This window comes from Mauremys mutica, chromosome 17 (genome assembly GCF_020497125.1).
Source record: "Mauremys mutica isolate MM-2020 ecotype Southern chromosome 17, ASM2049712v1, whole genome shotgun sequence".
NCBI lineage: Eukaryota > Metazoa > Chordata > Testudines > Geoemydidae > Mauremys > Mauremys mutica.
Window position 1 is genome coordinate 6,221,794 of NC_059088.1, and position 26,766 is coordinate 6,248,559.

Below are 26,766 nucleotides of genomic sequence, written 5' to 3' on the forward strand. Positions count from 1 at the left end.
TCACAGATCCCCGCCGGCCCAGGGAGCCGGGTCGCACTCGGCCCGGCTCAGCACGTCCACCACGCCCTGGGCGTATTTCTTCACCCCCACTCTCATGCCGCAGGCGCCAGGGGAGCCGCATCCAGTCGCAGCCCTCGTCAGGGTCTCGTTACCTGGACGGGGGGAGAGAGACGTGATCGGGGGCTCCCACGTCCCCCCCCCAGGAGGCTTCTCTCCCACTCCCCTCCCAGCAGGACGGGTTGTGGCCCAGTCCCCCAGTTTTCTGAGACCCCTTTGTAGCTCTTCCCCGTCTGCTTTGCACTTAACGAGCTTGAGTAGTTTTGTATCAACCTCCTCTACTGCCACGGCCCCGGGTGGGAATCTCCCTCACGTCCTCAGCCGTGGAGACCCGGGCAAAGGAGTCGTTTAGTGTCCCTGCAGTGGCCGTATCCTCCTTGAGTCTCCCTTTAGCATCTCGGCAAGTAGGACTCCTGGGTTCTCTCCGTGACTCGGGGAGGGGAGTCTAGGGGGCAGGGGGCAGGACTCATTGAGACTCTGTTCCAGACCCCGCCCCCACCTGGAGGAATTACCCAGCGTTAATGTCCCAGCGATGTCAATACAATGGTCCTCGGCGCCGGTGCAGGCCAAGGGCTCCATGTCCTGGCAGCGATCTGCCCCCATGGCGAAGCACGACGGGCACTGCCGGCCGTTCGGGACGGAGCTCACGGTTGGCACTGAGAACAGCCAGACACACCCAGTCAGCCGGGGGTGGGGAGTCACCGCACGCTGGGCTCAATCCCAGCTCGGGGAGGGCAGTTGGGTCTAATGGTTAAAGAAGGGGGGCTGGGAGCCAGGACTCCTGGGTTCTCTCCTCAGCTCTGCGAGGGGAGTGGGGTCTAATGGTTAGAGAAGAGGGGGGTTGCACTGGGAGCCAGGACTCCAGGGTTCTCTCCTCAGCTCTGCGAGGGGAGTGGGGTCTAATGGTTAGAGAAGACGGGGGGTTGCACTGGGAGCCAGGACTCCTGGGTTCTCTCCAGGCAGGTGTGGCCGGAGCAGGGCTCTAGGTTTGCAGCAGACACACACCTGGGATGGCCCCGGCGTTGCAGCCGTCGGTGTTGCAGCAGGCGATGTTCACCCGCACGGTGTTATTGCGGGTGGAGGTCACCGTGAAGGGGCCGGGCTCACAGCTCTCGGGCTCCAGGCACGACTTAGCCGCGTAGGAGAAGGAGTTTTCCTCTGTGGGAGGGAAACAGAGAATCACCTCTTAGCCCCCCAGTGCCCCCACAGCTGCTCCAGTCTCCCCTTTTGTATCCATCCACCCCACATCTTATCCATCTCCCCCCACCCCCCCCAGCACAATCCTCTCTTCTATCCGATCCCGTCCCACCGCCGCCCCTGAGACAGAGTCTGCAGACCCCAGGGGCCACAGAGCACAGGCTGAAAACCGAAGGAGCCCCCGTGCCAGGAGAGAAGTGGGGTCTAGTGCGTAAAGCGGGGGTGCAGGCTGGGAGCCCGGTCTCCTGGGTTCTCCCCTGGCTCCAGGAGGACCATGGTGTCTGCACTTCATAGGAATCTTGGTTCACTCACCGAGGTTGAACTCTGCCACAGCAGCGACGCAGGTCCCTTCCGAGGGGGCGCAGGGCTGCAGGGGGCCGGAGCACGATCCCGCTTTGGACTGACACACCTCGCACTGCAGGGCGCTCCCTGGAGCATGGAAAAATCCCTGCTCAGTGCAAACCCCGGCTCCCCACCCCTCCCCGGGCAGTGCCCGGGGGACAAATACCAGCAGGATCCAAGAGGTGGCGCTGGGTAGTTATTACCACCGATGCCTCCTCACCGAACGTGTGGGCAGGTAGATCCTGGAGAAATCCCAGCTGCTTTGGCAGGAGTTCTGCCCAGTTCCCGTGAACGCGCTGTGGGGGGAAAGGCATCCTGCCCGCTGGTCATTTGCATCCTCATCCAAGCCCTAGACAAGTCTGTTTGCTGCCTGAGTGTCTGTGGCTAGAATAAATGTTCAGCTGCAGAGCTGGCGAGCCGGTAAAACGCGCGTGTGTGAACAAACCCCACACGTCTGTACAGAATTACACTTCTCGATGGAGTGGTTTGTGCCTGGCTTTGGGGGGAGCCTGTCACACACCCACCCACCCCGACTTGCTGTTTGAGGACTCTGCCTCTCAGAGTAACATTAGCTCAGCCATGACCAACTTCCTGGGTCACTTTTTGTCTGGGGACCTGTCAGCTGTCTTCAGCCTCATTTCATCGGTGCTGGTTAACCCTTTCCATGGATGGCTTCACACCTCTATCCTGCATGTAGGAAAATCCGGGCTGGCTGAAGAGCTCCCATGATCGTTAACTCTTTCCTGGGAGAGCTTGGGAGAGTTTCATTTCATTAAGTGAACATAATATTTTAATTGAAGAAAGAAAGAAAATTAATTGATCCACTCTGGGGTTTTTTCAGAGCTTTCATCTGGAAACATCACTTCAGCCTCCGAACGCCTTCCCCTGCCTTTGCCAGGGTCCCAGGTGGTAGGAAGGGAAAATTATCCCCATCTTATAAACAGGGAAACTGAGGCACAAAGAGGCGCTGTCCGACTCAGAGCCACGAATACAACCAGGGAGTCCTAGTTGCTGCTGACTTCCAGCCCATTCTACAGCCACCCGCTTCCCTGACCTGGGGACAGAACCCAGGAGTCCTGGCTCCCAGACATCACATTAGACCATGTGAGTCAGTGTGATGGTGCAGCAGTGCCCCCTCCTGGCCAGACAGGGTGTGGTCCCGGCTCACCCAGCCCAGCGTGGCCCTCGCTCGAGTCTCTGTGCCCAGGAATCTGCAAAACCCCCTCTGCTGCCCAGCCCTTTTCTCCCTTCACTCGCTGGGCTGGCCTGGGGTACCTACACCCCATAAGAGACCCCCCACTCCCCTCCCAGAGCTGGGGAATGAACCCAGGAGTCCTGGCAGGAATCTCAGCGCTGGGGGGCAGGGGAACATTTCCAAGCAGGATTGCAAGGGGCCGGGGGGCGGTTTTCCTGGTTTCCTGCTCCTCGTCAGGGAGCCCCATTAGAGCTGGAGGAGGAACGGGGAGAAAGACGCACAGACGGACTCAGACCCCGACCCATCACCCCAGTCTGACCCGCAGCCACCGGCCAGGCCCCTCGCGTGGGCTCCAATCCCTGCTCTCCCCGAGTCAGCCGGGGGACGTGGCGCCGGGTTTTCCTCTCGCTGGTTTTACCCACCAATTCCATCCTGACCCCAGAATCCGCCATCGACAGCGGCACGTTCCCCGGGTGAATTCCCACCCCCCAGTGCCCGGCTCCCTGTGCCCGGGGACGGACGGGACTCACCGGTGGCCAGGAGGGCAGACAGCAGGCAGAGGGGCAGGGGTGCCCACATGGTGCCAGGCGTTTGCTGCAGTGACTGGAGCAGCAATAGGAGCAGCTGCTGTGCTTATGTCAGGCAGGTTGGCAAATACCTTCCCCGGGGGGTCAGCTGGGGCTGTCCCGTGACATCCTGGTGGGCCTGGAGATGGGACATTTCAGAGTCCCGAGTGCTGCAAAATCAACCCCCGAGGCAGATGTCTCCCCTGCAGCCTGTTCCCACCCACCTGCACGGCTGGGTGAGCTTCGGCCTCACGTACCCACAGCCCTCCTTCCCCAGGGGAGCTCAGCCAGCCCACACCTTTCCCCCGGCCTCTGGGGCCTCGCCTTGGGGGGAGGGGTACTTCCCGGACTCCTGGGTTCTATCCCCACTTCTGGGAGGGGACCAGGGTTGGGTGAGTTAGATTGGGGGCTGGGCTAAGAGCCAGAACTCCTCTCTTCCTTTCCCTAGCTCTGGGAGGAGAGTGGGGGGCTGCTGGGAGCTAGGACTCCTGGGTTCTATTCCTGGCTTTGAGAGGGGAGCGGGGTTGGGTGGGTGGGACACTCTGCAGGGTGGAAAGCCCCTATTCACCGCCTTGGTGTGGTTGTGATATGGTCCGTACAACGTCTGCCTGGCGAGGGGTCATTTAAAAAGTCTCGATCTGCTGAGCGTTCCCGTGCTGGTGGGTTGTGGGTTTCCGAAGGGCTGAAGTCTTGCGGGGTGTGTCACTGAAATACGCGGGGAGACGCCGCAGACGGCCTTCCAGTAGCGAGAAAGGAGCAGCCATCTCGGGCCAGGCAGGTCCATCAAGGACAATCCACCCTCCCAGAGGCTCCTCGGAGAAGGCATGTACGCTGGGGGGGTGGGGTGGGGTGGGGGGCTGGCTCCCAGGTCACAGCGAGGATCTTTCTGGCACTGGAGGGAAGTTATAACAGGGCCGGCGACATCACCACTTGGTCTCCCTCGTCTCAGCGCAGGGACCATGGGCTGAAGACAAGGACTTCGACCCAGAGAGACTGGTCCCAGGCTGGGGGGGAATCCAGCCCACGTACTGAGACCAGTGAGCTGCCTGTAGCATCACGCTGAGAACAGACGTTCGCATGGCACTGGTGTCGCAAGATATTTACGCGCCAGATGCATGAAGGGACATATGAATCCTTAGTGCTTCAACCACCATTGCAGAGGACGTGCGTCCGTGCTGATGACGGGTTCTGCTCAATAACGATCCAAAGCAGTGCGGACCGACCCAGGGTCATTTTCATTTTCATCATCTGAGTCAGATGCCATCAGCAGAAGGTTGATTTTCTTTTTTGGTGGTTCGGGGTCTGGCATTTCCACATCAGCGTGTTGCTTTTTTAAGACTTCTGCAAGCATGTGCCACACCTCGGCCCTCTCAGATTTTGGAAACCTTGGGCCGAGTGCTGTAGCTGTCTTTAGAAATCTCACACTGGTACCTTCTTTGGGTTTTGTCAAATCTGCAGGGAAAGTGTTCTTAAAACGAACAACATGTGCTGGGTCATCATCCGAGACTGCTATCACATGAAATATATGGCAGAATGTGGGTAAAACAAAGGAGGAGTCATACGATTCTCCCCAGAGGAGTTCAGTCACAAATTTAATTAACACATATTTTTTAAACAAGCGTCATCAGCATGGAAGCATGTCCTCTGGAACGGTGGCCGAAGCATGAAGGGGCCTACGAATGTTTAGCACACCTGGCACGTAAATACCTTGCAAAGCCAGTTGTGAAAGTGCCCTGTGAATGCCTGTTCTCACTTTCTGGTGATATTGTAAATAAGAAGCAGGCAACATTATCTCCCGTAAATGTAAATAAACTGATTTGTCTTAGCGATTGGCTGAACGAGAAGTAGGACTGAGTGCACTTGTAGGCTCTAAAGTTTTACATTGCTTTGTTTTTGAGTACAGTTGGGTAACGAAAAAAATTGCCATTTGTAAGTTGTACTTTCATGACAAAGAGATTGCACTACAGTACTCGGACGGGGAGAATTGAAAAATGCTATTTCCTTTGTTTCTCATTTTTACAGTGCAAACATTTGTAATAAAAATATTATAAAGTGAGCCCTGTACACTTGGTATTCTCTGTTTAATTGAAATCAATATATTTGAAAATGTAGAAAAACATCCAAAATATTTAATTCATTTCAATTGGTATTCTGTTATTTAACAGTGCAATTAAAGCGGCGTTTACTTTGGTTAGTTGCGATTAATTTTTTTAGTTAATCATGTGAGTTAACTGTGATTAATCGACAGCCCAAACTGGAATATAAAGATTGTACTTTCATTTCTGTGTATAGGCTATAGAGCAGCATAAACAAGGGATTGAAATTTTAGCTTGTACTGACTTCGTTAGTGCTTTTTATTTAGCCTGTTGTAAAACGAGGCAAATATCCAGATGAGCTGATGTACCCGCTGGAAGAGCTGTGCATGCCCCGGGGTACACGGAACCATCGATCTCCACTAATGCACAAGTGAACTGGCCTCAGTACACGTGGGCATCACCTGATCAGCCAGCGTCACGCTCGCAGCTGTGAAATCTCCCATCTCCGGCTCCTCCAGGATGTCATGGGACCGGCTTTAGGACATGCGGGGCCCGATTTGGCAGGGCCCGGGCAGAGATGACTCACCTGGCGGCACTCCGGGTCTTCCACGACACTGCAGCACCCGCTGCTGAAGACCCGGTAGGGAACCACCTGGTGAGTACATCCCCCCCCCCATCCGACCCCCACCCATGTCCTGCCCCTGACTGCCCCCCTCTAACCCCCTTATCCAACCCCCACCCTGCTGCATCCCTGCCTGGAGCGGGCCCCGGCCTCCGTCTGCCACCCCCCTCCCGTGCGTCCCCCATGCGATCTCCCTCCCCCGTGTCCCTGCCCCCCCCCAGGGTTCTAGTGCCCCCCATCCACTAATGGCAGGGCAGGCTGCCCTTACCCTGCCCTTACCCTGCCCTTCCGCCCTCGCCCTGAGCCTCCCCAACGCCCCAAACCTTCATCCCCAGCCCTGAGCCCTCATCCCCCCGCACCCTAATCCTCAGCCCCAGCCCTGAGCCCCCCCTGCAGCATGAACCCCTCATCCTCAGCCCCCACACCCTAATCCTCAGCCCCAGCCCTGAGCACCCTCCTGCATCATGAACCCCTCATCCCCCAGCCCCAGCCAGAGTCTCCGAGAGGTGCGGCTCCGGGAGGTGGAGGGGCCTGGCCCCGAGAGAGAGTGGCCCCCGAGAGGGGCTGTTGCACTGGAAGGGACAATAACAGCGAGTAATTCCTCCAGATCGGGATGGGGTGTGGAAGGCAGCATCAGCCAGCTAGAACCCAGGAGTCCTGGCTCCAGAGACCTCTGCTCTAGCCACTAGACCCCACTCCCCTCCCAGAGCCGGAGCGTGAACCCAGGAGTCCTGATTCCCACCTTCCCTGCTCTGACCACTAGACCCCTCCTCCCTACCCAGAGGTGGGTGCAGTCCTGCTGGGAGGGGAGTGGGTGAGAAGCCTCATGGGGGTCTGGGGGGGATGTGGGAGCCCCCGATCACGTCTCTCTCCCCCCGTCCAGGTAGCGTCACCCTGACGAGGGCTGCGACTGGATGCGGCTCCCCTGGCGCCTGCGGCATGAGAGTGGGGGTGAAGAAATACGCCCAGGGCGTGGTGGACGTGCTGAGCCGGGCCGAGTGCGACCCGGCTCCCTGGGCCGGCGGGGAGCTGTGAGCCTCGGCCGGGCCCCCTCCCCTTGCCCTGCGCGTGGGGGCTGCAGTGCGCCTCCCCCTGGGGCACCGGCTGCTGCTGCTGCTTCTCGTTGGGGGGGATTGCGGCTCCCTTTTGTGCATTGGCTGAATAAAGCGAGTGGTGGGGTAAGGAGCCGGCCTCTGTTCTGTGCACCAGAGATACTGGCAGGAAGGGAACCCAGGAGTCCTGCCCAGACCCCCTCCCGCAAGGCAAGGCCCAGGTGGCCGGGGGGAAGGCGCGGGCTGGCGGAGGTTGGCTGGGGCAGGTGGGAACGCGCTGGAGGGGAGCAATGTTTGCAGGGCTGAGTTTGGAGCGGCTCCACTGGGAGCGCCGAGCTCAGGGAAGGGGTCAGAAAATCCCCCAAGCCGGTGGCGCTCCTGGATCGCTGCCCCCGTCGGCGCCGGGAGTCAGAGCCAGGCCTCAGAGACTCCCAGACAGGCCGGACTTGGTGAGGTGACTCAGCCCACATTGCCCCCAGCCAAGGGTAAAGTAACGCCCGAGTCCTGAGCGGGGGCGGGGCCTCAGCCGGAGGAGGCGGGGCCTCAACCGGGGGAGGCGGGGCCTTTAAATCACCCCGGAGCTACCAGCTGCAGAGGCGGCTGCGAGCCCCGCGGCTCAGGGGTGAATTAAAGGGCCCGGGGCTCTGGCCACCACTGAGTTCTGGGCCCTTTAAATCCCCGCCCCAAACCTGGGACTGTCCCAGTGAAAACCGGCCACAGGGCCGCCTGCGGGGGGGCAAGTGGGGCAATTTGCCCCAGGCCCCCGGGAGAGTTTTTCGGGGGCCCTGGAGCGGGGTCCTTCACTCGCACCGGAGGCCCCGGAAAACTCTCACGGGGCCTGGGTCCCCGGAGCTTCTTCCGCTCCGGGTCTTCGGCAGCGGGGGGTCCTTCTGCTCCGGGACGGAAGGACCCCCCGCCGCCAAATTACCGCCGAAGCGGGACCCACCGCCAAAGTGCAGCCCGGTCTTCGGCGGTAATTCGGAGGTGGGGGGTCCTTCCGTTCCGGGACCCGCCGCCGCCGAATTACCGCCAAAGACCCGGCTGCACTTCGGCGGCGGGTCCCACTTCGGCGAAGCCCCCAGGCCCCCGGAATCCTCTGGGCGGCCCTGACCGGCTGGGTGGCCACCCAATGCCGCTGTGAACAGCCCAGCAGAGCAGCGTGACAAAGCCTGCCTCAGTTTCCCTTCTCGGACTGTTCAAATAAAACTTCCCGTCAGGCTTTTTCTTGGGCAGAAATACCCCTCCTTGGGCACTGGGTTTATTAATATAAACCCACTCAAATATAACCTGCAGAAAAACCCTCCCAGTAAATATGTACTAATTAGTAATTAATACAAACCCGATAAAATAGAAATTGCAAAACCTAATTAATATTTAATCATTAAGAATTAACATACGTTCAATAAAAGAGCAGCTGCGGAGAGAATAATTAACATTTAATAATTAATATAAACTCAATACATTCAAACTGGAAACATAATAATTAATACAGATTCAATTAATCTTAAACTGCAAAAAATCAATTGGGAATAATTAATCTAGAACATCTAAACTGCAAACAACCCCCCCCACCCCATAGTCCTGCCCTGTGTCCACACACATGGGGGGGGGTCATCCTGCCCCCCCAGACTCCTTCCCCGCCCCCGTCAGCAGCTCCGTGGCCAGCCCAGCCCGGGGGCACAAACGCAACAGCCCTTGCGTAAGGCCGGTGCCCTGACTTCAGCACCCGCAGCAGAGAGGTGAAACTGGGGGCAGGTTACACAACCGAGGCCAAGGAATTCCAGTCACTGGGGAACAGGCAGCGAGCCCAGGGCGGGGCTGGGAGCCAGGACTCCTGGGTTCTCTCCCCGGCTCTGGGAGGGGAGTGGGGTCTGGTGGTTAGAGCAGGGGGGGCTGGGAGCCCGGACTCCTGGGTTCTCTCCCCGGCCCTGGGAAGGGAGTGGGGACTGGTGGGTCAGAGCGGGGGGGGGCTGGGAGCCAGGACTCCTGGGTTCTCTCCCTGGCTCTGGGAGGGGAGTGGGGGCTGGTGGTTAGAGCAGGGGGGGCTGGGAGCCAGGACTCCTGGGTTCGCTCCCCAGCTCTAGGAGGGGAGTGGGGTCTGGTGGTTAGAGCAGGGCCTGGCAGTGGGCTGAGTGCCCGGAGGACTCTGGGAGTGCAGAAACCGGGGGGTGGGCGGAAGGCCCTGGAGGAACCAGCTGGCCCCAGAAATGTTCCCAGTTTCATCCTTTTGTTCCTTAAATTCTTCTCCTTCCCTTGCCCATCAGTGGCAGCGTCATGGCAACATCGGCCGGGCCGGGGCTCGGCCAGAGGGGCTCCGGCCTGGGGGGTGAGTGGCAGGCGCCTCCGGGGGGGGGGGGGGGTCAGAGCTGCCACGAGGGGGCGCCGCCCCCGGCCGGTCCAGCATGGCTGGTTCTGGTCCCAGCCCAGATCTCGGCTGCCGCCTCTCCCCCATTCCCAGCTGAAAAGGCGGGGGGAGGGGTGGGGCAGGGGACTCAGTGGGGGGAGCCTGTGTGAACAGCCCCCACCCCAGTGCCGGGGGAGGGGTCCCTGTGGAACCAGCCCCTGCTCCCCACCCCAGAGCGGCCGCATCTCAGCACTGGGGGGAGGGGTCCCCCTATACCCAGCCCCTGCTCCCCACCCCAGAGCGGCCGCATCTCAGCACTGGGGGGAGGGGTCCCCCTATACCCAGCCCCGACTCCCCACCCCAGAGCGGCCGCGTCCCAGTGCCGGGGAGGGGTCCCCCTATACCCAGCCCCTGCGCCCCACCCCAGAGCGGCCGCGTCCCAGTGCCGGGGAGGGGTCCCCCTATACCCAGCCCCTGCGCCCCACCCCAGAGCAGCCACATCTCAGCACTGGGGGGAGGGGTCCCCCTATACCCAGCCCCTGCGCCCCACCCCAGAGCAGCCACATCTCAGCACTGGGGGGAGGGGTCCCCCTATACCCAGCCCCTGTGCCCCACCCCAGAGCAGCCACATCTCAGCACTGGGGGGAGGGGTCCCCCTATACCCAGCCCCTGTGCCCCACCCCAGAGCGGCCGCGTCCCAGTGCCGGGGAGGGGTCCCCCTATACCCAGCCCCTGCGCCCCACCCCAGAGCAGCCACATCTCAGCACTGGGGGGAGGGGTCCCCCTATACCCAGCCCCGGCTCCCCACCCCAGAGCGGCCGCGTCCCAGTGCCGGGGAGGGGTCCCCCTATACCCAGCCCCTGCGCCCCACCCCAGAGCAGCCACATCTCAGCACTGGGGGGAGGGGTCCCCCTATACCCAGCCCCTGCGCCCCACCCCAGAGCAGCCACATCTCAGCACTGGGGGGAGGGGTCCCCCTATACCCAGCCCCGGCTCCCCACCCCAGAGCGGCCGCGTCCCAGTGCCGGCGAGGGGTCCCCGTAGAAACACAGACTTTGTGCGTATTTGCAACTTTATTCTATAAAACTCGGCAGCTGCATTTCTGAGCCAAACCGGCCGTTCCCGGCGCGGGAGCTGCTTGGTGAGAAGCGAGTGAAACCGGAAAATCAACCCGGATCCCGGATCCCAGCTGGGAAAGAAACTCCAGCAAGCCCTGGGTTTGGGAATCACTGCCAGCGAACAGGCCCGGGGCCTCTCCCCCTTGGGGGCACCGGCTCCCACCTGCCCCAGGGCAGTGGCTGGCTCGGGGGGGTGGGGAATGGGGCAGGGGCCTGTCCCCTCTGGGGGGCGCCGGCTCCCACCTGCCCCAGGGCAGTGGATGGCTCGGGGGGGTGGGGAATGGGGCAGGGGCCTGTCCCCTCTGGGGGGCGCCGGCTCCCACCTGCCCCAGGGACTGGCTGGCTCGGGGGGGTGGGGAATGGGGCAGGGGCCTGTCCCCTCTGGGGGGCGCCGGCTCCCCCCGGCCCCAGGGCAGGGACTGGCTGGCTCAGGGGGGTGGGGAATGGGGCAGGGGCCTGTCCCCTCCGGGGGGCGCCGGCTCCCATCCAGCCCAGGGAAGAGGCCAAGGAATTGGGCCGTGGGAAGTACCATGCCGGGGGGGGCAAGTTGGGGGGGGCATAGCAGGTGGCATGTAAGGGGGCAGCGCCCAGCTGTGGGGGGGTGATGGGGGCAGTGCCGGGCTGGGGCCAGTTCCCAGCCCTATGGGGGAAGGTGCGATGGGGGGCGGCCCCGCCACAGGGGGGCGCTGCAGGGGGGGGCCGATGCGCTCAGGGCCGCAGCGCCCAGAGGAGCAGCCCCCCCAGGCTGAGGAGCGGCAGCCCCCCCCGGGCCACCCCCGCCGCGCTGCACAGGCTGGTCTGGAGCACGGCCTGGGGCTGGGCGGCGAACAGGGCCACGGCGCCCACGTCGCACAGGCTGCGGGTGGCGCAGCCCATGAAGGCCACGCGGAGACTCTCGAACCCTGGGGGGATGGGAGAGGGTTAGGGGTGCAAGAGACCCCCCGCACGCAGCCCCCCAACCACCCTATGGGGACCAGCCCCCCATGCAGCCCCCTAACCCCCCATGGGCACCAGCCCCCCACGCAGCCCCCTAACCCCCCATGGACACCAGCCCCCCATGCAGCCTCCCCTGCCCCATGGGGACCAGCCCCCCACGCAGCTCCCTAACCCCCCATGGGCACCAGCCCCCCACGCAGCCCCCTAACACCACATAGGGACCAGCCCCCCATGCAGCCCCCTAACACCTCATGGGCACCAGCCCCCCACGCAGCTCCCTAACCCCCCATGGGCACCAGCCCCCCATGCAGCCTCCCCTGCCCCATGGGGACCAGCCCCCCAACTGCTCCATGGGAACCAGCCCCCCACGCAGCCCCCCAACCACCCCATGGGCACCAGCCCCCCATGCAGCCCCCCAACACCCCATGGGCACCAGCCCCCCACCCAGCCCCCTAACACCCCATGGGCACCAGCCCCCCAACTGCTCCATGGGCACCAGCCCCCCACGGAGCCCCCTAACACCTCCATGGGCACCAGTCCCCCATGCAGCCCCCTAACGCCCCATGGGCACCAGTCCCCCCCCACAGCCTCCCATCCACCCCTGGAGCACCAGCCCCCTCTGCCCCATGGGAACAGGCCCACAGCATGACTCCTCATAGGCACAAGGGCTCCCCCCGCAACACACGCGGCTGAACCTCAACCCCCCCCAGCAGAGCCCGGCCCCCGGTACCTTGGCCGGCGGTGGCAGCGAATTGGATGCAGCGGGTCTGCAGGCCTGTGCAGTTCAGCACCTCGGTGGGCACGCAGACGTCCGAGCCGCGGGCAAAGCACGAGCGACAGCGCAGCCCGTTGGGCACCCCAGAGCTGGGCTGCACTGCGGGAAGGAGACACAACAAGGGGTGAGACAGAGCTGGGGATGGGACCCAGGAGTCCTGGCTCCCAGCCCCCACGGAGAGAACCCAGGAGTCCTAGGTCCCAGCCCCCCTGCTCTAACCACCAGACCCCACTCCCCTCCCTGAGCCGGGGAGAGAACCCAGGAGTCCTGGCTCCCAGCCCCCCCTGCTCTAACCACTAGACCACACTCCCCTCCCAGAGCCAGGGAGAGAACCCAGGAGTCCTGGCTCACAGCCCCCCCTGCTCTAACCACTAGACTCCACTCCCCTCCCAGAGCCACGGAGAGAACCCAGGCATCCTGGTTCCCGGCCCCCACCCCTGCTCTAACCACTAGACCCCACTCCCCTCCCAGAGCCGGGGCGAGAACCCAGGAGTCCCGGCTCCCAGCCCCCCCAGCTCTAACCACTAGACCCCACTCCCCTCCCAGAGCCGGGGAGAGAACCCAGGCGTCCTGGCGCCACCCAGGAGGGTCCCTACGGGTGATCTCAGGCAAGTTGCAGCTGTCCGCCCGGCAGCACGTTGAGTTCCAGCGCAGACGGTAGGCGCCGGCCGTCAGCCCATAGAACTGGTTGCAGAGCCGGTCGTCCGAGTTGCATTTCTTCTCGTACACCGTCTTCTCCTTGTCCTCGTCCCCTGGAAGGACACGGCAGCACCGGGGGTGAGACAAGGGGTACGTACAGGGATGGTGCAAGCCTTGATTTGTGGGGAGAATCCCCCTGGGATGGAGCAGTCAAGAGGCTAGGACACATGTGGGGTTTGTACCCGCACCCCCCTCAGTCTTCCTGTGGCTTTGGGGTGGGGGCACTGCTGGGCGGAAGCTCGTAACATTGGGGCACTGCTGACAGGGGAAGCTCACAGCTCCAGGGGCCACTGCTGGGGGGGAGCTTGCAGCGTCGGGGCACTGCTGATGGGAAGCTCGCAGCGTCGGGGCACTGCTCACAGGGGAAGCTCGCAGCGTCGGGCACTGCTGACAGGGGACGCTCGCAGCATCGGGGCACTGCTCACAGGGGAAGCTCGCAGCATTGGGGCACTGCTGATGGGAAGCTCACAGCGTCAGGGCACTGCTGACAGGGGAAGCTCGCAGCGTTGGGGCACTGCTGATGGGAAGCTCGCAGCTCCAGGGGGCACTGCTGACAGGGGAAGTTCGCAGCTCCAGGGGGCACTGCTCACAGGGGACGCTCGCAGCGTCGGGGCACTGCTCACAGGGGATGCTTGCAGCACTGTTGTCCCCACTCCCCCAGCCCCACAGGCCGGCCGGGCCCTACCCTGCTCCTCGTCGCGGGCGATGGTGATGCAGCTGTTGACGGCGCTGGTGCAGGTGGCCTGGTTCGTGGTGCAGTTGTAGCCTTCCGAGCTGGTGCAGTTATAGCAGGAGATGGCGCCCCCTGGGCACAGGGGAGGGAAGCGCAGTCAGAACCCCTCCAACGGGCCCATCTCACCCGGCATCCCGTCTCCTGCCCCCCCGACCGGCCCCACGGGCCCAGCAACCCGCCTGTGTGCGGGAAATTCCGTCCTACCCCCGTGGAGACACAGAGGCCCTGCAGCCAGGGGAACAAATCACTCGCTCAGCCTGTATCGCTGCATACCTTCTCCCCGGCCCATGGCCCCAGATGAACCCAGGAGTCCGGGCTCCCAGCCCCCCTCTTCCCTCCATTCTAACCACCAGCCCCCACTCCCCTCCCAGACCTGGGGAGAGAACCCAGGAGTCCTGGCTCCCAGCCCCCCTGCTCTAACCACCAGCCCCCACGCCCCTCCCAGAGCCAGGGAGAGAACCCAGGAGTCCTGGCTCCCAGCCCTCCCTGCACTAACCACCAGACCCTGCTCCCCTCCCAGAGCTGAGGATCTATTAGCTCAGGGGTCGGCAGCCTTTCGGAAGTGCTGGGCCGAGTCTTCAGTTATTCACTCTGATTTAAGGGGCCGCGGCCGGTCCGACCCGTGAGCGGCTTTGGAAGGGCTCTTTCTATACGTCTGTAATACAGAACTAAACTATTGGTGTCTGTAAAGTAAATAAGATTTTTAAAATGTTTAAGAAGCTTCATTTAAATTTAAATTAATATGCAGAGCCCCCCGGCCCGGTGGGCAGGCCCCAGGCAGTGTGAGTGCCACTGAAAACCAGCTCGCGTGCCGCCTTCGGCCCCTGTGCCATGGGTTGCCGACCCCTGGCCTAGACATTAAATAACCAAAATTCACTGGGTGAAGTGACAACAGGCTCCATCCCCCCCCCCCCCCCGCAGTAGGTAGCCAGAGGAGGTATCTGTGGGGCTAGACAGATTGTGTGTATGGGGCTAGATGAGGGATAGTGAGTGTCTGTGGTGATCTGACAGTGGGTACTGGGGTGCCCTGGGGTGCACGGACTGAGTAGGGGGGTGGGTTGGGGTGTCCCTGGGGGCTGGGAACAGCAGGTCCTGGGGGCAGGTTACAGGGGTTCTTGGGGGCTGGGGACAGGGGTGTCCCTGGGGCAGGTTACGGGGTGTCGGTGGGGCTGGGGACCGGGTGCCCTGGGGGCTGGGGACAGGGGTTCTTGGGGGCAGGTTACAGGGGTGTCCCTGGGGCTGGGGACAGAGGTTCTTGGGGGCAGGTTACAGGGGTGTCCCTGGGGCTGGGGACAGGGGTTCTTGGGGGCAGGTTACAGGGGTTCCTGGGGGCTGGGGACAGGGGTGTCCGTGGGGGCTGGGGACAGGGGACAGGGGTGTCCCTGGGGGCTGGGGACAGGGGACAGGGGTGGCGGGGGGGGCTGGGGACCGGGGTCCGGGGGGTCCCGGGGGCCTGGGGACAGGGGTTCCTGGGGGCTGGGGACAGGGGTGTCCGTGGGGGCTGGGGACAGGGGACAGGGGTTCCTGGGGGCTGGGGACAGGGGTGTCCGTGGGGGCTGGGGACAGGGGACAGGGGTGTCCCTGGGGGCTGGGGACAGGGGACAGGGGTGTCCCTGGGGGCTGGGGACAGGGGTGTCCCTGGGGCAGCTTACGGGGTGTCCGTGGGGCTGGGGACCGGGTGCCCTGGGGTGTGCGCCCCCCCTCACCTGTGCCCAGCAGCGCAGCCAGCACGCACAGGCGCAGCAGCTCCCCCATCCTGTCTCGTAGGCTCAGGCCGGCTGTGGGGCCGGGGCCGCCTCCCGGGGCTGTTATAGGCTGGGCTGGGCCGGCGGACCCAGGGGCGGCCCCGGGCTGGGCTGGGCTTGGCTGGAAAACTCCCGGGCACCGGCTCTACCTGTTCCACCCCCCCCACCCCCCCTCTGTGCAATTCAATCTCCCGGCCCCACCACAGGAATGTCCCCTATCGAACCCGACCGCCACAGGCCCGGGAGGTAGACGGCACTGCTGGGGGGAAGCTCGCAGCACTTGGGGTATTTCTGTAGGGAAGATCACTGGAGGAGTGGGGTCTTGGGGTCTGGTGGGGGGGCTGGGAGCCAGGACTCCTGGGTTCTCTCCCCGGCTCTGGGAGGGGAGTGGGTCTAGTGGTTAGAGCAGGGGGCTGGGCGGTGGCGCTGGGTGTGAACGGAGACATACCAGCTGCCCCTCGCTGCGTGGCTGATTTGTTCCACAGGCAGTGACTGCGTCATCCAGAAGCCGCAGATTAAGAGGCCTGAAGCCCAGGGCGATGGGCCTGTACCACAGGAATTAGCACAGGCCCCGCCGGTGCCCCTCAGTCCCGACCCGCAGCCCCCAGGATTCCAGCCCTCCCCCGTCCCACAGCTCGGTGCCCCCAGTCATTCTCCAGGCCTGGCCATCGAGTCCTCCAACTCCAACCCATTACTCCCCCTCCCTGAGCTGGGGAGCGAACCCAGGAGTCCTGGCGCCCAGCCCCCTCCCTAACCACTATACCCAGATCCTATATCAGGCAGCCCCAGAACCTGGGTCCTAGGCGTGTTTAACCCTTTCCCTGCTGTACCCTGGGTGAGGCCCATAACTGCCCCTGTTGGGGAGCTGCTGGCAGCCTGGGCCAATGCCATGGAGGGTTCCATCCCCCGGCTCTGGGAGGGGAGTGGGGACTAGTGGTTAGAGCAGGGGGCGCTGGGAGCCAGGACTCCTGGGTTCTCTCCTTGGCTCTGGGAGGGGAGTGGGGGCCAGTGGTTAGAGCAGGGGGGCTTGGCTGGGGAACAGGGCCTGGCTGAGCACCCAGAGGCAGGAGGTTGCTGCTGGGACGCACTGTCCCCGACCCCTTGTGCCACGTCAAACCCGCAGCAGCGTCCCGGTGGTGCCAGGCGAGAAGGGCCCGGGGCACCGCAGCAGGTGATGCCAAGAATCTGGGCAGACTGGTGCAGCAGGAACCGGAGCAGGATCGGGGCCTTGGTTTCAATCCCCTCAGGGGCGCTGTGCTGCAGGGAGCAGAGTGGGGGGCTCTCCCCTGGCCTTCAGGACCAGTGCTAGGGGGCACTGGGGGGGTGGCTCAGTGGGGCAGGGAAGGTGATGTGGGGCAGGGTGTAATTTGGCAGGCAGATGTGTGGGAACCACCCCCCTCCCCCCCGCAGGAAAGAGCAGCCTAAAAATAGCCTGAGTCTCAGGGAAGGTCAGTTTATTGAGGCACAATTATGTGGCTCTTTATTGCAAGTGACTGTTTCCTCCTCTTCCTCCCCGAGCCGGGGAGAGAACCCAGGAGTCCTGGCTCCCAGCCCCCCTGCTCTAACCACCAGCCCCCACTCCCCTCCCAGAGCCGGGGAGAGAACCCAGGAGTCCTGGCTCCCAGCCCCCCTGCTCTAACCACCAGCCCCCACTCCCCTCCCAGAGCCGGGGAGAGAACCCAGGAGTCCTGGCTCCCAGCCCCCCTGCTCTAACCACCAGCCCTGGCTCCTCGCTCAGAGAGAACCCAGGAGTCCTGGCTGAAGAATCAGGCAGAGATACCGGGGTGGGGGGATTCTCCGTGACGTGACCTTTATCTTACACACAGGAACCGGGCACCAGACTGTGTGTCTGGGGCTGAGGATCCAGCCCATACGCAGGCAGAGGGCACGCATTCCCATAGCTACCTATTAGGTGCATTACGGTAGCACCCAGCAGCTCCAGTCCAGGCCCAGGCAGGACCCATTGTGCTAGCAATTGTGATGTACAGCATCTATTTATTAGGTGCATTACGGTAGTGCTGGGTGCGGTACATCACAGTCACTATTTATTAGGTGTATTACGGTAGCACTAGGTGCGGTACATCACGATTGCTATTTATTAGGTGCATTACGGTAGCACTAGGTGCGGTACATCACGATTGCTATTTATTAGGTGCATTACGGTAGCACTAGGTGCGGTACATCACAATTGCTATTTATTAAGTGCATTATGGTAGTGCTGGGTGCGGTACATCACGATTGCTATTTATTAGGTGCATTACGGTAGTGCTGGGTGCGGTACATCACGATTGCTATTTATTAGGTGCATTACGGTAGTGCTGGGTGCGGTACATCACGATTGCTATTTATTAGGTGCATTATGGTAGTGCTGGGTGCGGTACATCACGATTGCTATTTATTAGGTGCATTATGGTAGTGCTGGGTGCGGTACATCACGATTGCTATTTATTAGGTGCATTACGGTAGTGCTGGGTGCGGTACATCACAGTGGCTATTTATTAGGTGCATTACGGTAGTGCTGGGTGCGGTACATCACAGTGGCTATTTATTAGGTCAGTGGTTTTCAAACTGCAGCTCGTGACCCAGCCCTGGGCCGCGGCGGCTCCGGTCAGCACCACAGACGGGGCCGTTAAAAGTCCCGGCCAAGGCAGGCGAGTCCCTAGCTGTCCTGACACCGCGCTGCGCCCCGGGAGCAGCTCCTAGGCGGGGGGGGGGGAGGGGACGGGGCTCCATGCGCTGCCCCCACCCCGAGCACCGGCTCCGCACTCCCGGCCAATGGAAGCGGGGGGAGGGGGGGCGGTGCCTGTGGGCGAGAGCCGCGCCGAGCTGCTTGTGTGCCTCCGCCTAGGAGCCGGGCTGCCGCTGGCCACTTCCGAGGAGCAGCGCAGATCGTGCTGCCAGGACAGGCAGGAAGCTGCCTCTGCACCCCAGTTGTGCCGCTGACCGGGAGCCGCCCGAGGTAAGCCCGTGCCCCAACCCCCTGCCCCGAGCCCCCCAAACCCCTTCCTGCACCCCAAGCCCCTCATCCCTGGCCCCAGCCCAGAGCCCTGACCCCCTCCCCACCCCGAGCACCTCATTCCTGCCCCCACCCCGCAGCCCTCACATCTGCACCCCAACCCCCTGCCCCAGCCTGAGCATCTCCCACCCCCCAAACCCCCCACTCCAGCTCCGTTGGGTCGTGGGCATCAACAGTTTTCTTCAGCTGGGTCGCCAGAAAAAAAGTTTGAAAATCACTATATTAGGTGCATTACGGTAGCACTGGGTGTGGTACATCATGATTGCTATTTATTAGGTGCGTTACGGTAGCGCTAGGTGCTGTACAAACCCATACGGGCAGAGCTGTGGAAGGACCCCCCACACACACACACACTTGCCCCTTTCGAGGACCGTCAGGGGCCCCCTGCAGAACAGGCCCCCCTGCATTTCAGGGCTGCCCCCCAAAAGCCAGGGAACAGGGCTGGACCCAAGCCCCACAAGCCAGCTCAAACCCACCCGCGGACTGAGAGAGGCCTCGTCCGTGGGCCTGCGTCACGCCAAGATCCCTGCATGAGCCGGAGCCGCCGTGGGGCAGAGGCGGGACAGGGTCTGTGTTAGCAACCTCGGGGACTTCGGGGGCTGTGGGGGGAGAACTGCAAGGAGAATCGCCCCCCAACCCTATCCCCTGCAGCACAGCGCCCCCTAGCGCCGCGCTGGGGCATCGGGGCCGGCACTGACTGCCAGGGAGAGCCCCCATCCTGCCCCTTGCAGCACAGCGCCCCCTAGGGCTGCGCTGGGGCATCGGGGCCGGCACTGACTGCCAGGGAGAGCCCCCATCCTGCCCCCTGCAGCACAGCGCCCCCTAGCACCGCGCTGGGGCATCGGGGCCGGCCCTGACTGCCAAGGAGAGCCCCCATCCTGCCCCCTGCAGCACAGCGCCCCCTAGCGCCGCGCTGGGGCATCGGGGCCGGCACTGACTGCCAGGGAGAGCCCCCATCCTGCCCCCTGCAGCACAGCGCCCCCCTAGCGCTGCGCTGGGGCATCGGGGCCTGCTGGGGATCTGCCCCCATCGACTGCAGTGGAGCTACGGCCGATTGCCTCAGCAGGGGGGTTGCTATGAGGGTGGCTGTGCTGAGACGGTAGCCATGGGCATACGGGGTGAGGGGGCAGAGATTTCGGGAGAGGACAGGGAGTGCAGGCCCCTTTCGGGAGACCCTACAATAACCAAGCAATGCACGTGGCCCCCACCCACCCGGGAGACCCTACAATAACACGGCCGTTCTGCCTTCGCTGCGGGAGGGGATCCCCTCGCGTGGCTGGAAGCCCCCTCAGACCTCGCTGTCGAAGGCCTTGACGAGGACCCGCTGGGAGTCGGCCGCCAGCTCCTCCAGGCACTGGCTGAGCATGGAGTAGGTGGTGTGGAAGGAGATGCCCCCGGAGGCCAGCGCCCCGTAGATGGGGATCCGGTGGAAGAAGAAGTTGACCACCACCAAGCCCCCGCCGGTGGCCTTCCCCAGCAGCCCGATCACCACCTCCTTGTTGATGCCGCGCCCGAGCACGCTGCGCACCTCGGCCCGCAGCGCCTCCAGCGGCTTCCCGGCCCTCTCCGCCAGCCGGGCCAGGGAGGCCGCGTCCAGCCCGAAATCCTGCCGGTAGGCGGCCAGCTTCCTCAGCAGGATGGAGACGTCGCAGGTGAAGGCCAGACCCGGCAAGGGCACGGCGGCCACCAGGCTGGAGAGCAAGGCCACCTTCCAGACCTCCTGGTGCAGCAGCTGCCGCTTCCTCTCGATGATGGCCCGCGAGAGGTTGGGCAGGGAGAGGAGGAAGGCGTGACGCTTGTGCCCCGGCAGCTCTCGCTCCAAGGTCTCCTCGAAGGCCTGGAAGTCGTATTTCTCGAGCTCGAAGCTGCTGAGGAGGAAGACCTTGGTGTCGCCCAGCCCGGCCTGGCCCAGCCGTTCCCGGCAGTCCCTCCTGATCTCCTCCAGCACCTCCTCTTCCTCGGGCGGGTCCTTCCTCCTCCGCGTGGCCTCCAGGTCGTTGTCCACCTTGGCGCGCACGAAGTAGAAGCGTTTCCCTTGCTCCACGATGGCCCGGGCCAGGCGGACGTGGTTCTCCTTGAACCGCTCCGAGGCCAGGATGATGAAGAAGTCGTAGCGAGTGAAATCCACGGCCTCCAGGTAGCGGTCGGCCCGGAAGCTGGGCGTGCCGATGCCCGGCAGGTCCCACAGCGTCACGTTGGGGTAGCCGGGGTAGGGGTAGGCCGTGGGCTGGGCCGTGGTCTCGGTCACGCCGGTCTGGGCCGCCCCCTCGTCCTCGTCGCTCAGGCCTCGCAGAGCGTTGACGAAGGTGGACTTGCCGGCCCCCGACTCCCCGGTGACGGCCACATCCAGCCGGGCGTTCCAGAGGGTCTCCAGGCTGCACTGGACCCGGGTCACCACCTCCGCCAGGCCGCCCAGCTCGTAGGCCTCCTGGATCTCGGCCACCTCCCGCTCGCTGATCTGCTCAAAGCCGGAGAGCGCCGGGCGCAGCACCCTGCGGGCACAGGGGGCGTGAGACAATGGGGGCACAGGGGCGTGAGACAATGGGGGCATGGGGGCGTGAGGTGCCAGAGGGCGCATGGGGGGCACCAGGGGCATAAGACAATGGGGAGCACTGGGGGGGGATAGAGGGGGCATGAAATGCTGGGGGGCACTGGAAGGTGGGGACTGAACAGCGTAAGGACCAGGGAGTATGGGCCAGGGGGCTGGAGTGGGGGGGACGCAGAGCAGGGGAGACACGGGATGAGGAGTGGGGGGGGGGACTGGTGAGGGGGAGACATGGGGGGGCGACTGGCTGGGTGTTGGGGGCTCTGGGAGACCCTAAAATAACAAACTACCTGAGACCCTATAAAAAGAACCCACCAAGAGACCCTACAATAACAAAGCATCGTATGCAGCCCTCCAAAGAGACCTACAATGTCATCCCACCTGAGGCCCTTCCCCCAGCAACAACCCCCGTCGTCTCCCCAAGAGACCCTACAATAACAAACCAGCCCTCTCTCTCCCGAGCATCCCCACAACAGCGGCCCACCCAAGAGACCCTACAATAAACAAGCCGCACCTCTCGTACACCCTGACGTCTCCCACCAGAGCCTGGCGCAGCAGGGGCCCATCCAGCTCCTGGGGCTCGTGGCCGGAGACGAGGAAGACGATGGGCGGGGGCTCCCCGAGGCCGTGGGCCGCCAGGGACTGGACGCAGGCGGCCCGGAGGGCGTCGAGGGCCCGGGCCCGGTCGTAGCGCTCGCCCAGGAGCCGCCGGAGGGTGTGCAGGTCCAGGTCGGCCTTGGTGCGGGCGAAATGCACCGTCTTGCCGGCGCCGCGGGCCTCCTGGGCCAGGCGGGCGTGGCCGGCACCGAAGAGCCCGTCGGTGGCCAGGAGCACCACGTCCCCCTCGGCCAGCCAGCGCGCCGGCCCCTCGCCCTCCGTCAGGGCCAGCTCCCAGAGCAGCAGGTTGGGCCGGGCTGGATCGGGGTACAGCACAGGCCCCCCGGAGCTAGCCGGAGCCCCCAGCGGGGCCGCGCGGGCGTCACCCTCCGCCAGGCCCCGCGCGGCGTTGAGCAGGGCCGACTTGCCGCAGCCTGGCGCCCCCACGATCACGACCGAGACGTCGCCCCGGTCCGGGGAGCCCGGCGAGGCGTCCGCCGGGGGCTGCAGGGGCATTTCGGGGCCTGGGGCGTCGTTCATCTGGGTGCTGCGGAGACAGAAGGAGACGTGATTGTCTCGGGGGGCGGCTCCGGGGGTCTGTCCCCTCCCCCGACACCCCCTGAGCCTACCCCCAACCGCTGATATCCCACCCCCTCCTGCCCCTGCCCCACCCCACCCCAATACCCCAGCCCCCCTCTTGAACCAGATGGAGAGGTGTGCACAGGGACGGACAGACCGGGGGGGGGGGGGGTGCACGGGACAGAAAGAAAGAGAGAGTGCAGGGGGATGGATTGGGGGTGCAGGGGGATGGATTGGGGGTGCAGGGGGATGGATTGGGGGTGCACAGAGTGAAGAGAGGGGGTTACAGGGGATGGATTGGGGGTGCAGGGGGATGGATTGGGGATTCATGGGGCAGAAAGAAGGGGGTACAGGGGGTGCAAAGGGATGGATCGGGGCAGGGGGACAGAGGGGGTGCATGCGGACAGAGGAGGGTGCAGGGGGTGGATCAGGAAATGGAGGGGGTGGAACGGGGGGTGCACGGTGCGGATACAAGGGGTGCAGGGGGCTTGGGATGCAGGGGGACAGACCAAGGGGTGCACAAGGCAGACGGAAGGGGGTCCAGAGGGATGGGTGGACAGAGGGGCCCAGGGGGCGGATCGGGGGGTGCACGTGGCGGGTGGAGGATGGGGGGGGAAGGGGTTGCACGGGGCGCCCAGAGGGGGTGCAGCGGGATGGATCGGGGGGTGCACGGGGCAGGGGAAGAGGGGGGGTGCAGGGAACGGGGCGGTGGGGCCGCAGCGGGATGGATCGGGGGTGCCAGGAAGCGGGCGGTGGGGGCGCAGCGGGATGGATAGGGGGTGTACGGGGCAGGGGAAGATGGGGGGTGCAGGGAACGGGGCGGTGGGGGCGCAGCGGGATGGATCGGGGGTGCAGGGAACGGGGCGGTGGGGGCGCAGCGGGATGGATAGGGGGTGCACGGGGCAGGGGAAGATGGGGGGTGCAGGGAACGGGGCGGTGGGGGCGCAGCGGGGTGGATCGGGGGGCGCATGGGGCGGATCGGGGGGGTCACACGAACGCTCCCTCCCGCACTCACGGCTCCGCCGGCGTCTCTCCCGGTTCCTCCCCCTCCGGCCCGGCCCCCGCGGGGAGGAGCCGCCGCGTCGGTTTCTGTTTCCCAGCCCCGCTGTCACTCGGCCTGGAGCCAGCGGCCGGGAGCGAAAGAAACGCTGCGGGTGAGCGGTTGCCCCCCCGCGAGAACCCAGGCGTCCTGGCTCCCCCAGAGAACCCAGCCCCCCCTTCCCAACCACCAGCCCCCTCCGAGAACCCAGGCGTCCTGGCTCCTAGCCCCCCCCCCCACCAGCCCCCCCAGAGAACCCAGGCATCCTGGCTCCCTGCCCCCCCCCCCCCAGAATCCAGCACCCCCAGAGAACCCAGGCGTCCTGGCTCCCTGCTCCCCCAGAATCCAGGAGTCCTGGCTCCCAGCACCCCCACTCTAACCACTAGACCCCACCCCACTCCCCTCCCAGAGCTGGGGAGAGAACCCAGGAGTCCTGGCTCCCAGCACCTGCACTCTAACCACTAGACCCCACTCCCCTCCCAGAGCTGGGGAGAGAACCCAGGAGTCCTGGCTCCCAGCACCTGCACTCTAACCACTAGACCCCACTCCCCTCCCAGAGCTGGGGAGAGAACCCAGGAGTCCTGGCTCCCAGGCCCCCCCACTCTAACCACTAGACCCCACTCCCCTCCCAGAGCTGTGAGAGAACCCGGGGTCCTGACTCCAGCTTTCTTCCCCTCGCAGCTGTGACCATGGCCGCCCCGGCGGGCTTGGACGACGCTTTCCTCCGGGAGCTGCGGACCCGCTACGAAGCCCAGGACCCCGGCACGGCCGCCACCCGCCTCCAGGCCCTGGTGGACTCGGTCAACGCCCTGAAGGCCGACGTGGCTGTGGTGGGCCGCCGGGGCGCCGGGGTCACCACGCTGATCCACGCCCTGCTGGGAGAACGCCCCGGCCTGGACGACCCCCAGGCCTTCTTCCAGCAGGCGCCAGAGCCCCCGGGGCAGCCGGCCGGCTACCCCCACCCCAGCTTCCCCAACCTGGCGCTGTGGGATCTCCCGGGCTTCCAGGAGCCGGAGAAGCCAGGCGACTACACCAAGCGGCTGGGGGACCTGGGGAGGTTCGGCTGCCTGGTGCTGGTGGTGGCCGAGGGAAGCCCGGCAGATCCCCTCCTGCAGCTCCTCAAGGCCTTCCAGCAGACGCGGAAGCCCTACTACGTGGTGCGCACCAAGGTGGACCTGGACTTGCACACGGCCAAGCGGCGGTTCCGGGCCCGCTACAGCTCGGCCGAGGCGCTGGCGCTGGCCCGGAACGGGGTGGCCGAGGCGCTGGCCCGGAACGGGCTGGACACCACCAGGGTTTTCCTGGTCTCGGCCCTGGAGACGGACAGGCACCAGTTCAACCAGTTCCAGGACAAGCTGGAGGAGGAGCTCATCCAGCTGAAGAGGTGAGCGGGGCGGGGCTAGGAGCCAGGACTCCTGGGTTCTCTCCCCGGCTCTGGGAGGGGAGTCAGAGCAGGGAGGGTGGGAGCCAGGACTCCTGGGTTCTGGCTCTGGGAGGGGAGTGGGGGGAATTTTACAGCACTTTGAAAAATCAGCTTTTTAACAGAAACTGCAGTAAAACTTCCACACTGGCCCCATCACACTAAGTGCTGCACTGTGCCGGGCGCTGCATAGCCCCCGCCCGAGATCAGGGGCTCCGTTGTGGGGCGCTGCCCAAGCCCCAGTCCCTGCCCCACATCCTCTAAGGGGTGGAGCTTCCATTCTGCATAGACAAAAGAAAGCTCCTTCTCCCACATTATACAGGTGGGGAAACTGAGGCCCAGAGAGAGGCAGTGACTCACAGGGAGTCTGTGGCTGAGCTGGGACCAGACCCCAAGTGTCCTGGGTTCCAGTAACACCAGGTACAAGCTTCCTCTCTACCCAAAGCACAGCAGAGGGGCTCCAATCCCCCCCCATCCCGTCCTCTCTGTGCAGGGCCCACGACGGGGAGCTGGAGGACCTGAGGGCCGTGAGCCCGAGGAAGATCCAGGAGCTGTACCAGGCCTGCGCCACAGGGGGGCTGGCAGAGGTGCCTGCCATCATCCGCTCGGCACTGGAGGAGCCCTCGCAGATCCGGCTGGACGTGGCGGTGCTGGGGGAGGCCGGCTCGGGCAAGTCGGCACTGGTGAACGCTCTGAGGGGGGTGGGCTGCGGGGAGCCAGAGGCAGCACCCACGGGGGTGACGGCCACCACCCAGAAAGCCACGGCTTACGCCCACCCTACCGTGCCTGGCCTGTATCTGTGGGACTTGCCGGGAGTGGGGTTGACGGAGGAGGACGTGGGACGGCTGGATCTGTCCCATTACGACTTCTTCCTGCTGACGGCCTCGGAGCGCTACCGCCACGCCCAGAGCCGGCTCGCCCGGGCCGTCAGCGCGGCCGGGAAGCGGTTCTTCTTCGTCAGGACCAAGGTGGACGTGGACGCCCAGCCCGGCCCCGAGCCCGGCCCCGTGGAGGAGATCCGGAGCAGCTGCGTGGATGCCCTCCAGAAGGACGGCGTGGGCTCCCCAAGGGTCTTCCTCGTCTCCAGCCTTCTCCGCGAGGCCTACGACCTGCCGGCCCTCCGGGCGGCCCTGGAGAGCGACGCCCCAGCTTTGAAGAGGGAGGCCCTGGAGAAGGCCATCCCCGTGGCCTTGGGCCGCCTGGTGAGGAGGAAGAGCAAGGCGCTGATGAAGGACGTCTGGGGCAAGACCCTGAAGAGCTGCCTGTACTGGGCAGAGAAACCTGGCCCGGATGTGGCCACCAGCCTCATCGACACAGTCTCAGCTTTCTCCATCCAGCTGAGCCTGGACGAGGAGTCCTTGGCCCAGGTGGCCAAAGCCACAGGGAAGCCGGCCGGGCTGCTCCAGGCCGAGATCCGGAGCCCCTGGGTCAAGCGGCCAGACCCGGAGCAGGTGCTGAAGCAGATCACGAAGCCAGTGCCCTTCTCCTCCCGAATGTGGAGCTTGGTGCCCTACTGGGGCCGCGGGGCCGAGGGGCAGCCCGAGATCTCCCTGGAGGCCACCTACAGGGTGCTGACGCAGGCCCTGGCAGAGATGACGGAGGACGCAGAGCGGATGCTGCGCCGAGCCTATGCCAAGGAGTAGGGGGAGGGGCTGTTTGTAGAGTGTGTCCTCCCCCAGCGCTGAGATGCAGCCACCTCTGGGCTGTTGTGTGGGGGCTGTTTATATAGGGATCCCTCCCCCGGCGCTGAGATACAGCCAGGGAGGCTGTGTGGCACAGGGGTTGCTGCTGCATTAGAGGAGTGTGGTTATACAGCTAGGGCATTGCATGGCTCTTTCCTTGTACTGCACTTGTGAGAATAAGGTGCCACCTGCCCGTCTAGGGGGTGACCTACTGAGCTCCAGGGGGCTGATGTTATAGCCAGAGTCACTCACACTGGGCCCTCCGCAGCGCAGACTTTGTATTAGTTCTTTCTTGTCTGTTTTCCTTCAATCAGAAATAAAATGGAGACCCGGACAGGACCTTGGCTCTGTGTTGATGGAAAACTCTGACGATGAAAGCGCGGCTGCTGGCTGGGGCACAGCTGACAGCGCAGCGCCCCCCGGGGCCAGCCCAGCCTGGGAGAGGAAAGGGGGCACCCTTGCTGACCTCCA

At 64.3% G+C, this 26,766-nt stretch overlaps 4 protein-coding genes across 5 annotated transcripts; 1 reads left to right on the forward strand and 3 right to left on the reverse strand.

The window, feature by feature from the left end:
• On the reverse strand, positions 1-3,243 carry LOC123351870 (phospholipase A2 inhibitor and Ly6/PLAUR domain-containing protein-like). Its single transcript, XM_044991554.1, has 5 exons — positions 3,111-3,243; positions 1,567-1,683; positions 1,063-1,215; positions 570-713; positions 1-152 (listed from the first exon to the last, which is right to left on the reverse strand). The coding sequence occupies exons 1-5, from the start codon at positions 3,241-3,243 to the stop codon at positions 1-3; spliced, it is 699 nt and encodes a 232-aa protein (XP_044847489.1).
• A 7,994-nt stretch (positions 3,244-11,237) lies between these two features.
• LOC123351628 (phospholipase A2 inhibitor and Ly6/PLAUR domain-containing protein-like) lies at positions 11,238-15,433 on the reverse strand. The gene is made up of 5 exons (XM_044991111.1): positions 15,379-15,433; positions 13,625-13,744; positions 12,837-12,992; positions 12,196-12,339; positions 11,238-11,431 (listed from the first exon to the last, which is right to left on the reverse strand). Exons 1-5 carry the CDS (start codon positions 15,425-15,427, stop codon positions 11,238-11,240), a joined length of 663 nt encoding a protein of 220 aa, XP_044847046.1. The 5' UTR covers positions 15,428-15,433.
• A 2,818-nt stretch (positions 15,434-18,251) lies between these two features.
• On the forward strand, positions 18,252-26,632 carry LOC123351603 (interferon-inducible GTPase 5-like). 2 transcript variants are annotated; one of them, XM_044991067.1, is made up of 3 exons: positions 18,252-18,376; positions 23,875-24,577; positions 25,107-26,632. In XM_044991067.1, the coding sequence occupies exons 2-3, from the start codon at positions 23,883-23,885 to the stop codon at positions 26,254-26,256; spliced, it is 1,845 nt and encodes a 614-aa protein (XP_044847002.1). In that variant the 5' UTR covers positions 18,252-18,376; positions 23,875-23,882; the 3' UTR covers positions 26,257-26,632. The 2 variants fall into 2 exon arrangements, with proteins under 2 accessions (XP_044847002.1, XP_044847001.1); XM_044991066.1 differs by lacking the exon at positions 18,252-18,376 and adding an exon at positions 23,232-23,308.
• LOC123351633 (interferon-inducible GTPase 5-like) lies at positions 18,681-22,202 on the reverse strand. The gene is made up of 2 exons (XM_044991120.1): positions 21,493-22,202; positions 18,681-20,925 (listed from the first exon to the last, which is right to left on the reverse strand). The coding sequence occupies exons 1-2, from the start codon at positions 22,113-22,115 to the stop codon at positions 19,722-19,724; spliced, it is 1,827 nt and encodes a 608-aa protein (XP_044847055.1). The 5' UTR covers positions 22,116-22,202; the 3' UTR covers positions 18,681-19,721.
• Positions 26,633-26,766: the final 134 nt, after the last annotated feature.

Excerpts from the sequence above, each read along its gene's own strand:
- LOC123351870 (XM_044991554.1), bottom strand. The coding sequence starts at position 3,243 with ATGGCGGATTCTGGGGTCAGGATGGAATTGGTGGGTAAAACCAGCGAG. Across the intron at positions 1,684-3,110 it reads GGCCTGGCCGGTGGCTGCGG|GGAGCGCCCTGCAGTGCGAG; the intron begins GTCAGACTGGGG and ends TCCATGCTCCAG. Across the intron at positions 714-1,062 it reads CAACGCCGGGGCCATCCCAG|TGCCAACCGTGAGCTCCGTC; the intron begins GTGTGTGTCTGC and ends GGCTGTTCTCAG.
- LOC123351603 (XM_044991067.1), top strand. The coding sequence starts at position 23,883 with ATGGCCGCCCCGGCGGGCTTGGACGACGCTTTCCTCCGGGAGCTGCGG. Across the intron at positions 24,578-25,106 it reads GAGCTCATCCAGCTGAAGAG|GGCCCACGACGGGGAGCTGG; the intron begins GTGAGCGGGGCG and ends CTCTCTGTGCAG.
- LOC123351633 (XM_044991120.1), bottom strand. The coding sequence starts at position 22,115 with ATGAACGACGCCCCAGGCCCCGAAATGCCCCTGCAGCCCCCGGCGGAC. Across the intron at positions 20,926-21,492 it reads GACGTCAGGGTGTACGAGAG|GGTGCTGCGCCCGGCGCTCT; the intron begins GTGCGGCTTGTT and ends CTGTGCCCGCAG.
- LOC123351628 (XM_044991111.1), bottom strand. The coding sequence starts at position 15,427 with ATGGGGGAGCTGCTGCGCCTGTGCGTGCTGGCTGCGCTGCTGGGCACA. Across the intron at positions 13,745-15,378 it reads GGCTGCGCTGCTGGGCACAG|GGGGCGCCATCTCCTGCTAT; the intron begins GTGAGGGGGGGC and ends CCCTGTGCCCAG. Across the intron at positions 11,432-12,195 it reads CGCTGCCACCGCCGGCCAAG|GGTTCGAGAGTCTCCGCGTG; the intron begins GTACCGGGGGCC and ends CCATCCCCCCAG.